The 12,693-nt window shown below is 35.7% G+C and overlaps 2 protein-coding genes across 2 annotated transcripts; one reads left to right on the top strand and one right to left on the bottom strand.

Annotated features, from left to right (window-relative positions):
* Nucleotides 1-12,007, bottom strand: LOC111506066 (uncharacterized). The gene is made up of 2 exons (XM_074185405.1): nt 6,902-12,007; nt 1-5,929 (listed from the first exon to the last, which is right to left on the bottom strand). The coding sequence occupies exons 1-2, from the start codon at nt 7,250-7,252 to the stop codon at nt 5,255-5,257; spliced, it is 1,026 nt and encodes a 341-aa protein (XP_074041506.1). The 5' UTR covers nt 7,253-12,007; the 3' UTR covers nt 1-5,254.
* Nucleotides 4,560-6,863, top strand: LOC141486835 (uncharacterized). The gene is made up of 2 exons (XM_074185404.1): nt 4,560-5,177; nt 5,993-6,863. Exons 1-2 carry the CDS (start codon nt 4,560-4,562, stop codon nt 6,413-6,415), a joined length of 1,041 nt encoding a protein of 346 aa, XP_074041505.1. The 3' UTR covers nt 6,416-6,863.
* Nucleotides 12,008-12,693: the final 686 nt, after the last annotated feature.

Genomic DNA, 12,693 nt, shown 5'->3' with positions numbered 1-12,693 from the left:
ACTAAATAAACACAAGCATTTATTCACTAGGTCACCTTTACACCTTATTCCTCCTTCTTTAACACTTTTCACTTCAATAATCAACATTTTTCTTATAAAAATGTTAAAAAATGTACGGAGCTGCTTTTTGGTTATATATCTCTTTAATTTACGTTTTAAGGTAAATGGCATGGTTGCTACGACTGATGCAGTCCATATTCCTAAAGTAATTCAAATGTTTTTTACCTTCATTTTTCAGATCGTAAATTGGTTTTTGGTGGTGTATTACGAATTTGAAATAGTAGGCAGCGGCAAATACCAACCGCTTTTTTCTGAAATGTCACTAGTAATTAACCTAAAAATAGAATAATGTCACCAGGAGAAGCATTCGTTTTTAAATTAGGTTTTTTATAAGAAAAATGTTCATTATTGAAGTGAAAAGTATCAAAGAAGGGGGAATAAGGTGTAAAGGTGACCTAGTGAATGAATGCTTGTGTTTTTAAATAGTTTATTTTGTGAAAAAGAAGGCTGAAAAGTTCCCCTTTTCAGAACTTTGAAGGGCCGTAACTTTGTAAATAAGGGAGAGCGCCGCTTTTTTCTTTCGGATTCGTAATCTACGCATCAAAATACGTAAGTACAGTCAAAAATTTTTTCAAAATCGCCGGGTGTCCACATAACGAAAATTTACCGAGACTTTTCTAATACCAATAGTGAAATATTATGCAATTTACAAAAAGTGATTTGTGTTGTATACCTGAGCACCTGACAAATTATGGAATTTCAATCTAATTTCAAGAAACTTGGCAATAAGCGAATGAAAAGGGATAGAAAAAGGTACGGTGATGTTTTTCTGGTTTGGTGAAAAATGCATCAAAAACCACCTTCCTACAAAAACTTGCTCAATCTACAGCAGCAGATTTGGAAATTTTCAATTGCTCTATTATATGTCAGATTTGCATTTGACACCTAAAGATTGGCAAATCCCAATATTTGAAAAATAGATAATTTGGATTTGGAAAAAATGTTCCATATCGAACTTTTCTTGCATAAGAACATTTCCGTTTTTTCTGGTTTTTACGCCCGGAACCAAAAACGAATTTCTGCAACGGTCTCAGTTTCGGCCGAAACTGAAACTTCCTTACAAGGATTATGTTTTGAGGGAAAAATTAAGAAAACGTTATTATATTCAGCCAGGCTTTATTTTTTTATCTTTAAATCACAACGTTATGCATTCTTCAACATTTTTACTCATTGATAATCACCATAACAAACCCTTATTTAAGAAAAGATATTCATTGCATCTTAAAAATATTTAAAATAGGTGAGGTGTTTATTTGAGTAGGTGTAGATCCTTCTTTTGAATATTATTGATGGTTTTTCAAAAGTATTATACATAAAATTACTTATTTAATTTGTTTCCTAGTATCACAATAGGTACTAGGTAATAAACAAAGTAAATCACAAAATAAGTCTCGAGTCACGACATGATTAGGCATGTGGACGCGGCAAAATGTCTTCGTCGGTTGTATGTAATTCAACGCGCCGAATATGACCGATCACAGTGCGGGAACTCCCGAATGAAGTTTCGGTTTCGGTCGTAGTTTTGGCAGGTTTGCCACCGAAACCCGTTCTTTTGCCGAAACTCTACCGAAACTGAACTTTCGGTCGGACACATGACTAGACCTGACTTTGACCTAACCTAAACTAACCTAATCAGACCTGTCTTGCTCTAAACTGACCTAATCTTACCTGACCTTTTTTTTATGAGAGGGGAAACCGCATGGCACCAGGGCCTTGTTTCAATCAGCCCTGGTAGTGTCGTGCGCTACTACGATTAAAACCCTCTTTCTTCTCCCGTGCCTCCGGGATGACCATGGCGTTGGTATACATCTGTGTCAGGGGCTGTTCTTCCCCTTTGCTCTTCTTATTCATATCCTGCTTTCATTTGTCTCTTATGCGTCTTTTTTTTATTCTTGGGCCTGTCTTTCTCTCTCTTCTCTTTCTTTCGTGGAGAGGACCACCTTTATGTATGCGTGGATTTTTTCCCAGATGTCGTTCGTATGGAGGCGATAGCTGATTATCGAAAAACAGATTTAAACAGTTAATCTTTTGTTTTTCATCATATTTTTTGTTATGTTTTCAGGGTCCATGCGTATTCTTATATCTAGTTCCAGTTCTCTCTCTCTCCCATCTCACACAGTCAAAAACTGCGTGTTTGTGTGAGTCATCTGCTTCACAGTAAGGGCACTTTGGATTTTCGGTCTTCCTTATTCTCACCTTATAGTTCTCGTAAGACCCGTGTCCTGTCAGAAATTGGGCGAGGTAATATTCAGTCTTTCTGTGCCTGCAATGGGTCCAGTTTATTACGTTTTTTATAAGATTTTTTTGTCCATCATCCGTCTGTTTTTATCACTTGAGATGAGTCCCAGTGAAAGGCCCAAATTCTTCTGCACTATGTTACACTATGTAACTCAAAACGCCTACGGATACCACATGGTATCATCAACCTTTGAGACGCCATACTGCACTGCTATTAGAACTCATCAACAACATTATTTCAAAAATGTATTCATTCATTCTTAACCTTCACTACAATATGTACCACGTTTCAAAAAAAATAATATAAGTTAAGAAAATATTACTTACGCCCATCGAGGTTCCATCTTCAAATGGCACACAATGTCATATAATAAAAAAATGTTAATAACACAGTTCAAAACGTCCTATTCCTAGCAAAATCCAATTGCCGACTGCCCACCGAGTAAAAGAAATGCACGTGCGCGATCGTATACAGGGATGGCTAACGACAGCGAGCAGTTGACGAGAGGCTTGTTTTGCGATTCCAAATGGTATCCGTAGGCGCTAATGAGTTAACGTATCTTATACAGAATAAATAACATGATGTTGATGTTGTTTTACTTATGGTTTGCGATCTTGGGATCTCGGCAATATCTCTCCGTCCTTCAAAGTCTCATTGATATTCTTCGCAATGACTCTATTTATGTTTTCGTGCAAGCCAATTGAAAGATATCGCGTCTTTCTGCGCATAACGTGTGAACTGAGAGGTCAACTTTTGTATTTGGGTTTTTATCAAAAACAGAATTAACCACTTTATCTAAGAAATCTATCGACCACAGCTCCTTCATCACTTCTGCCAAAGCTCTGATTGAAGCACCCCTCGTACCAGAAGTACTGGTATTGTTATCAGACATGGAGGTGTTCCTTCTCAAATACCTCAACAAACATTTTGTGTTCGATAAACTTTGTTCATAATACACGTGTTGTCGATATTTTCTAATCTTTCAGGGTCAGGAGTTTTACCTAAGCCTTTTTTGAATTCTATATTCTATCTGAACTCGTTTTTATCACTTGAAATGAGTCCCAGTGAAAGGCCCAAATTCTTCTGCTTATAGATATTTTTTTTAAAACGCTCATCTCGATTTGTATTTCGCTCTTCAGTAGATTTAAAATTCTCTTCATCTGTAATGAAAAGAAACGTTAGGTACATTCACTTCAAAAACTAACAAAATCTCCAAGAAAATATTTACTTGTATAGGTATAATCACTTGAAAAATTGTGTGGGACTTCATACATGAAGGATCGAATCGATTCTATTCTTCCATAGCAATGAATCTAGATTTCTTATTATTCGAAAGTTTGCATGGCCTCAACTTATTTTGTACATTATCTTTGAATAAACTACTCATATCATGGATAACATGCAATCCTCCATTTTAATTGAGAATTCACAGTTTTGAATATGGTTTTCTACATTTTCTCAAATTCCTAAAACAAACCGGTAGTTGCTGTACAGCTCCTTCATCGCTTCTACCACAGCTGTGATTGAAGCATCCCTCGTACCAGAAGTACTGGTATTGTTATCAGACACGTAGGTGTTCCTTCTCAAATACCTCAACAAACATTTTGTGTTCGATAAACATTGTTCCTCATACACGTGTTTCGATATTTTCTAATCTTTCAGGCCTGAGCTTTGTTTGAATTCCATATTCTATCTGTGTAGCATTTGAATTTGAAATAACCTAAAAATGAAATGTATTTGTTTCCTTTTCTTTATATGTGAACTATTCGTTACCATGAGATTAAATTCAACAGCATAAAATGAACAGCTGAATTGATAGTGTCACTATGTTTACCTTGATGAACCTACTTCCCAGTAGTGCAGTGTTGTGATAACCTAAAATAAGACCAAAATTCATTTATCAATTCTTCAACTGAATGATATACTAGAGCTTACCAGTTGTCTCCTGGAATTACACATAAATGTAGCTTTTTGTATCACATATGCAGAGTATAAACCATTTTCTGTTATGAAAAGAAATAGTTTTATAAATCAATCGTAATTACCTTCATTTGATGAATTAGTTTAGTGCTATACTATCTCACTCACCTGATGTATTATGCCATGTATATAATTGTTTATTTCTTTGTATTGTTGTGATAATCATAACATGATGTACATAATCACCCTGAAAAATTTCCAACTTCATACTGAAATGAATACTTACTTATGATTTGTATATATTGTGTATATAAGCACTACACTTAAGGTACAGTTACACATGCTAGTTAGTAGCATGCTTTTTAGTATGCTCATTGGCATACTTGTTTCGAGCATGCTAGTTTTAAGTATGCTTCTGAAAGAGCATGCTCAAAGCAAACACTTCGGTACACATGACATTTTATACGTGCTTACTGTCAGTTCAAACAAAACCATGGACAATCAAACAGCCATTCGTATGGAGTTGAATAGAATTATTCTTTTGGTAGCGTTGCAATGCGTCCAAAAATTTCTCTCAGATAGAAAGAAAAAAACAAGGAATAGGAAGGTTTGGGTCCGTGATTGGCTAAGTAGAAGAGAAAAACTTGGAGCAAGTACTCGATTGTTAGTCGAAATGCGAGAAGAAGATATTAATGGTTACAAAAATCATTTGCGCATGTTACCGCATCAGTTTGACTGGTTACTATCTAAAATTGAAAGCGCTATAAAGAAACAAGATACACACATGCGAAATGCTATTCCACCAAAAGTGAAATTGGAAGTGACATTGAGATATCTAGCAACTGGAGATTCGTTATACACATTAGAAGCACTTCACCGAGTTGCAAGATCTACGATAGGTCTATTTTTACCTGAAGTGTGCGATGCAATATATAATGCTCTGAAGGATTATATGCGGGTAAGTAAAGTAAACCAGTAATTATTAGTAAGATCAAGTATTTATTGTTTGTTTTAACAAAATTTATATTCTTAGCTTTAACACGTTTTCCATGCTTTGTTCAACAAATCTTCTTCGGAGACGGTAGAATCTGATTGGGATAACGAGTAAGGAAATGTGTAAGTGACTGTGTTTGTGTTTGTACTGGAAGGTATGAAAGTCATTGTTTGTGTATTTGTAGTAGGAGGTGTATAAGTGACTGAGTTTGTGATTGTATTGGAAGGTATGAAAGTTTGTGTATTTGTAGTAGGTGGGGGTATGAAAGTCATTGTTTGTATATTTGTAGCAGGAGGTGTGTAAGTGACAGGTGTAAAGGGAGACAAATTTGTGTACTGGTATCGGCGTCTTGCTGCAGTCAGAATTTTTTGGATCTCATTTTGTACATCTAATGCCTCGTACAATGGTAGGGCTCGCAATTGAGCTGCAACATTTTGAGCAAAATAATGGAATTCATCGTAATTAGACTGTGTATTTATAGCAGAAGAAATATTTTCCAAACGAGCGAGCGCACAGGTAATGGGTTCTTCTTGTAAGCTTCTCTTTCTACGTCGTGTTGACGAGCTGTTATTAGATGAACGGGATTGTGATCGATCTTCTGTAGTTGGAGGAGGGGAGGGTGATAGCAAGTTCACCGACTGCGGTGTCAACGAGTTTGAATATGAAACAGCATCACTTAGTTGTGAATCTTCCGATGACTCTTCTCTGTCCTGTATCTGTAAAAAAAACTAAGTTTATAAAATATCAACTTCACATATTTATTGTTTTTTGTTTTACAGATTCCCGGTCATGGAGATTGGAAACGCATTGAACACGGATTTAGAACTAAATGGAACTTTCCTGGTTGTGTTGGGGCGATGGACGGTAAACATATAAATATACTCGCTCCTGATGATACTTCTGACTACTATAACTACAAGGGCGCCCATAGCATTATACTTCTGGCATTAGTTGATGATGACTATTGTTTTTCATACGTAAATGTTGGGACTAATGGTAGAGCTTCTGACGGAGGTGTTTATCAAAAATCGAATTTAGCACAAGCTTTGGAAAGTAATACTCTCAATTTACCAGGCCAATCAGTTGTTGTGGCAGACGCTGCTTTCCCTCTAAAGTCATATCTTATGAAACCCTATCGAACAACTCCAACGCTTCAAAAAAATTTTCAACTACCGTTTATCGAGAGCCAGACGAATCGTTGAAAATGCGTTTGGTATTTTAGTAACAAGATTTCGAGTTCTTATGGATGCCATAGATATGGCCCCCAAAAATGTTGATAGAATTACATTAGCTGCCTGCTCTTTACACAATTGGCTTCGGAAAACATCTGATATGTACATCACACAAAGATGCGTCGACTTTGAAGATATACAACAACGTGTTGTGGTACCAGGATCATGGAGGGCACAACTGCAAAGAACTTTAGAAGGCTTACCACCTACACGCTACAGTAACCACGCTTCTCGACTGGCAGAAGCAATAAGAGACACCTACGCGCAGCTCTTTGAAACTACAGAGGCAGTACCGTGGCAATGTCATATGATATAAATTCACCATCATCATTTCATTGTTCTGCCTATATGATACAAATGAATGAATAGAAAATGCTGTACTTATTCTATGATATTAAATAACTATGTTTTACTAACATTTAAGTGCATTTTTATTTATTAAAAATCGAAACTTACCAATTCCATAGAAATAGGGTCCCTGTACTTGCCAGTGTCTCCAAGAAAAGAATTCATTTCGTGAAACCAGGATGTGGATGGGTTGTACACAGTAACGGTACCAGAACCGGATCGCTTGGAACTCTCAATTTTTTTCAATTCGCTGTGGTAAACAGACCTCAAGTTTTTTATTTTTGTTTTTATAATTTTCAAAGTCAAAGCAGGATCGTCCATGTTGGTTAATATATCTTGATATGCATTATTTCTTGCAATATTGTTTTTGTATTCTGGTATGCGTGGATTCCATAGGCATTCATTGTTCCGATATAAAGTCGCAAATTTCAACGTTTTTTCATCGCCCCAGCGAGACATTTTTAGCGCGAAATTGTGCACGCGCACCTGCCGCTAACGACTGATCGATACTAGCATGCTCAATAAGCAAACCTGTTCACGCACGCCCCCTTCCACCCGCGCTGCAGGTAGCATGCCCAATAATCGCACGACCGTCGATTTTTGAGCAAATTCGAAACTAGCATGCTCATTATTAACAATGCCACTAAGTAGCAATTGCTCAAAAGTAGCATGCTTTCGTGCTACTAACTAGCATGTGTAACTGTACCATTACACTACCGAAATTTAACAATAATACCACAATAAGCGGTTATACCCTAGTCGAAATGATTGAGATTATCCAATCTCATTTGAACCCTAATTCTAAATTCTCTCTCTTATCCTCTTTCTATATTCATAAAAAATATAAGTAAGCTTCACTTACCATTATCAATTATACCACTTATCAATTACATAAGATATACAATTGTACAAATGCCATGCCGATTTAGACATCACAAAACTGACTATATTTGCCTAGCGTGAGTCTACTCACGCTAGGCAAAAAATAAATTGAATTGAAAAATATATTGAAAAATAAATTGAATTGAAAATTATGTTACTGAATCTCAAGTAATCTTTCCGGAGTGGTGTTCATTGTTTACATTCGAATCATAGGTTATTTACCTTCAAGGTTGACCTAATCTAGTTGACATCTCTGTACCATCCTCTACTCTTGCGTCAGTAGGAAATCATCCAATCTTGTTCATCCAATGTTTATGGTGCGACCTTTACTTATTTACAACCTTGTACTAATATGTCATGTTCATTGCTCTCTCATTCTGATATGTATTGAAGAGAGACAGATATTACACTTCTGTACGATGGGCAAAGTACACACTGAAGTTGAAGGTTCTAGAGTTCTAGTTAGTTTCCGTTCAACAAAAAGTTTTTAAAGATTGCCATTTTTATGAGATTGTAGAAAAATGGGAAGTCGTGTAGTATCTGTTGAGAGGATTAGACCTCATGTGAATCTGCTCTATTTCTGGTGTTTGATAATATGTCTATCAAACACAGGCAGTATTCCATCTGTTTATTTGTTTGAACACCTATCGTGGTTTGAAATACCTCTGGAGTCAAGAGTATGTAAAAAAGACTGTTTAAAACAAACTGTTTTACATCGGAACGACAATTTAAAATTCCTTCCGTTCACGCAAATATAAAAAACATGAAATGGGTAGCAAAATGTACCTATTTCACAGGGTATCTGTTTTGGGGCGTACTTTTGGAGCTTCCTGGTTCCCCCAAGTTTCCTTCGTTTTCAATGCGAAAGGCAGCAGATTTTGATGGATCATCGTGTTGCTGAACACCCTTCAGTCGCTGAGATGCTCAGTTGCTGAGCCCATGCGTTGTCGTGTCCAGTTTTATTCCAGCCATTCCTGTTTCTAGATTTCGTCTGAGCTTCCATTCAGATAAACAAATAACATTATATGGGATAATGCAGAGCTGAATATAGTAAGTGATCAGGATTTCGGGATTATGAACATAAACTTCATTTATTAATCTGATACAAACGCTTCTTAACTATTGACAGTGACAGACTACTACTTGAGGAAAAATGACAATCCAATAGTTACATCTTGTGCTGCCATCTATATGGAACATAATGAAGTATTACAATTCAACAGATAAATATATGCAACTAACAAAGCATATGAGAGAAAAGGTTGTTGTATAAGTACAGAATTGCTAACATCAACACATTATAATCACTTGAATGTCACCACCACCTTGTAAAGATTATTGAGGTCAGTTTCACCTAGTTTTAAATATGTTCTGAAGTTATTTCATACTTGGTATCATCAAACCGGTTGAAAACTGAACAATTTAAAAAATTATCAGTATCAAAAAAATCATAGGTACTTTGTTATTCATTGTATATACTCCTCTAATTGTATGTCATGTTTTTGGGTTATTATTAAAATTTAATTGGGTATTTTAAAATTTCATTTCATTACTCTCTGTCAATACTCAAGAGGTTTCTGAGTTCCAAAACACCAACAACTTTAGTGGCGCCCCGTGGCAATTGACCACCAAAAAAATAAAAGGTAACGTAGTAATAATAATAAAATCATTTTATCTAGTTTGAATCCAGGACCCAGTGCCGCCAGACGAAGAGCTACCGTTAGCTTGTGCAGTTGTATAAAAAAAATCATACGCTACTTCTGAACAAGTTTTTTTTCAGTTGGGATGAGTCGCAGTGAAAGGCTCAAATTCTTCTGAATATAGATATTTTTTTCAAAACGGTCATCTCGATTTGCATTTCGCTCCTTTCAAAAACTAACAAAATCTCCTAGAAAATATTTACTTGTATAGGTATAATCACTCAAAAAATTGTGCGGGACTTCATTCATGAAGGATCGAATCGATTTCTATTTTTTTCTTAGCAACGAATCTAGATTTCTTATTATTCGGAAGTCCACCTTCATTCCTTTACTTTTTGTCATTAGCCAGTCGACCAATAAGAAGCTACCGCGCCTTTCTTTTATACCTATTCCTCTCTCTTTTATAATCATTCATTCGTCTCATCCTTTTTCCTTCATCCCTAGTACTCTGTGCTCCTCTCCTCCTCCTCTGTGCTCCTCCTCCTTACATTTCTTCGTGTGCTTTCTTAGTTCTGGGTTATTTGAAGTTGATGTTCCTGCAGAGTTCCGCAGTAATCTACAAGCAATTCTTCGAGATTTCGCCAGTATGATTACAAATGGAAATAAAGTAGGAACTGTCAATAATATAAGCCTGAAAATACGCTTGGAGAAAGACATTATTGTCAATCGTACTCCCTATCGCCTGGCTATCAGTGAAAGGGGGACAGTTCAAGAAATAACAGAAGATTTGATGAGTAATAATATCAAGTGAATCACCGTTTGCAAGTCCTGTGCTGCTTGTTAGAAAAAAAGATAGCTCATTTCGAATGTGCATAGACTTTCGCGAACTTAACCGCTTCACAATTAAAGATCGCTTTCCTCTGCCACTCATCGATGTTGAATAGACTGGGCAATGGACGTTATTTTAAATCCTTCGATATGGCTTTCGGTTTCCATCAAATCCCTATCGAGGAAGGATCCATTCATAAGACTGCATTTTGATTCCTAATGTGCGACTCCGAAAGAGGGGTTCGATAATCATCGGCGAGTACTAGAGGCACTTTCTATCGCGGGTTTTTCTTTAAATAATAAGAAATGCCGTTTTCTTCAGTCATCTTCGGAATACCTTGGAAGATAAGTCTCGGGTGAAGCTATATGACCCGGAAAAATGAAAGTTGAGGCACTAGTGATGTCAGCCGTTCCAGATAATGTCAAACAGCAGTGGAACCACAGACAATCGATAACTGTCGATGTCGGATTGAGATATCGAGCAAGACGAAGTCGATTCGATGGATAAGTTTCACCATAGTCACTCGACAAACTATTTCCGATAACACGTCGGCTTTCTTCGTATCATCGACAGAGAATCTAAGACCAAGCTGAAAACATCGAACAAAATCTTATGCATTCTTCTTCTTTTCTATATATAATAACAAATAATATAAGGTATAACCTCAATACAAATAATTTCTAGCTAGTGCTCTTTCAATATTGTGAATGTTAAGAAAGGAATTAGTGAATTAAAATGTTACCGGTTAATATATTATTAGCCAGAGAACACAGAAGGCAGAGGTTGAGAAACTTCAATATTGAGAGAATTCATCTGCGAAATACTTATGATCCATTCAATTTGGATAATTTAAAATTCCAGAGAAGATTTCGCCTCACAAAAGATATATGTAGCCAGCTTATCGACGACCTAATGCCTCATATGAGTAACTCTCCTAAAATTAACATTATCGATCCTAGGACGAGAATTTTAGTGGCACTTTCATTTTATGCCACCGGTAGCTATCAAAGACTTATAGGTGAAGTCAGCAGTCTGTTTCAAATTGTATTAGAGACATTTCTTCACTGATAACTGAGCATTTGGCAGATAGGTATGTGAAATTCCCAACTACAAATGAAGAGAGAAATGTTATCAAACTCGCTTTCCATCAAAAATATAATTTTCCAGGAGTCACAGGAGCAGTGGATTGTACACTCATAAGGATTTTACATCCAGTCGAAGAAGAATACAATTTTGTTAACAGAAAAGGATATCATTCAATGAACGTTCAAGTGGTAGGTTTGTCCTTAAAGTTTATATGCATTATTTACTTGTTCTTTTTTAGATCTGTGATTCTAATTTGAGAATTCTAGCTGTAAATCCGAAACATGCTGGATCTACACATGATGCATATATTTGGCATACTTCAGCTATTCGTGAGGAAGTTGAAACACAATATAGACTTGAAAATAGGAGCTGCTGGTTACTGGGTGATTCAGGCTATCCTTTGCAACCCCGGCTAATGACTCCTATTGTGAATGCACTGCCAAATACACCAGAAGGGAGATATACACAAGCTCATTGTTCTGCAAGAAATTGTATTGAACGTTGTTTTGGTGTATTAAAACAACGTTTCAGATGTCTTAGTGGTGACAGGACGTTGAGATATAAGCCTGAAGTTGTAGGCCAGATAATTTCATCATGTGCAACTCTCCATAATATATGCATACTCCACAATTTAAATGTAGAGTTAATAGATGAGGTAAATGATCAGCTCCAAGTTGTAAGACCTCCAGACGTTGTGCCCAATGATTTACATCAAGAAGGTGTTATAAGAAGATATTTTCATTAAACAACAAACTGAAATATATATTTTGAAATATACGAAATGCATTTTCATTTGAAGTAATGTACAAAAAATATGTTTAACAATTTCCTATTCTTATTGTAACAAAATACTAGTGATTTCTTCTTTTCAAAAGTGAGTATATAATATAATTTATATTATAACAATGATGAACATTCAAATAATTGATTCAGTATTGAAATAGTCGGTTAATAATATAATTTATCAGTTATATAAATAAATTGATTATACAAAACACTATTTATCAGTAATTCAAAACTCTTCATTTTATACAAAATAAATTTTCTGCAAATAAACAAGAATTCATAAGAAATGAAAAACAAAAGTTATTCTTTCAAGCATATATTTTCTGAATTTTAAGACTGAAAAATATAATAATTTTTGCATATGCATTTTCAATAATTCAGACAGAGTCTTCATTTCCGTTGCAATACTCTCCAAACTATTTGAAATACTTTTCACACTGGATGATATTTCAGTTAGTACTGTCATAGTTTCTTTTTGATACCTTTCGATTAGTTGTCACTAATGCTAGAACTAGCTTTCTTTTTTTTTTTCGTTAATTGCTATTAATGTTCATATTCGATGGGCTAATTTCCTCATTGTTAACACGCTCCACAATTTTTTTCCCAATATATTGATGATCTAAAAGGGCTGTGGCACAGTAATCTACCACTTCCTCATCGTGTTCCAAACGTGGAAG

This window comes from Leptinotarsa decemlineata, unplaced genomic scaffold (genome assembly GCF_025532065.1).
Source record: "Leptinotarsa decemlineata unplaced genomic scaffold, Ldec_3_MD MMD2_tig00026374_RagTag_RagTag, whole genome shotgun sequence".
Lineage (NCBI taxonomy): Eukaryota > Metazoa > Arthropoda > Insecta > Coleoptera > Chrysomelidae > Leptinotarsa > Leptinotarsa decemlineata.
Note: the sequence above shows the minus strand (reverse complement) of the source record. Positions and strands in the feature narration are given on the sequence as shown.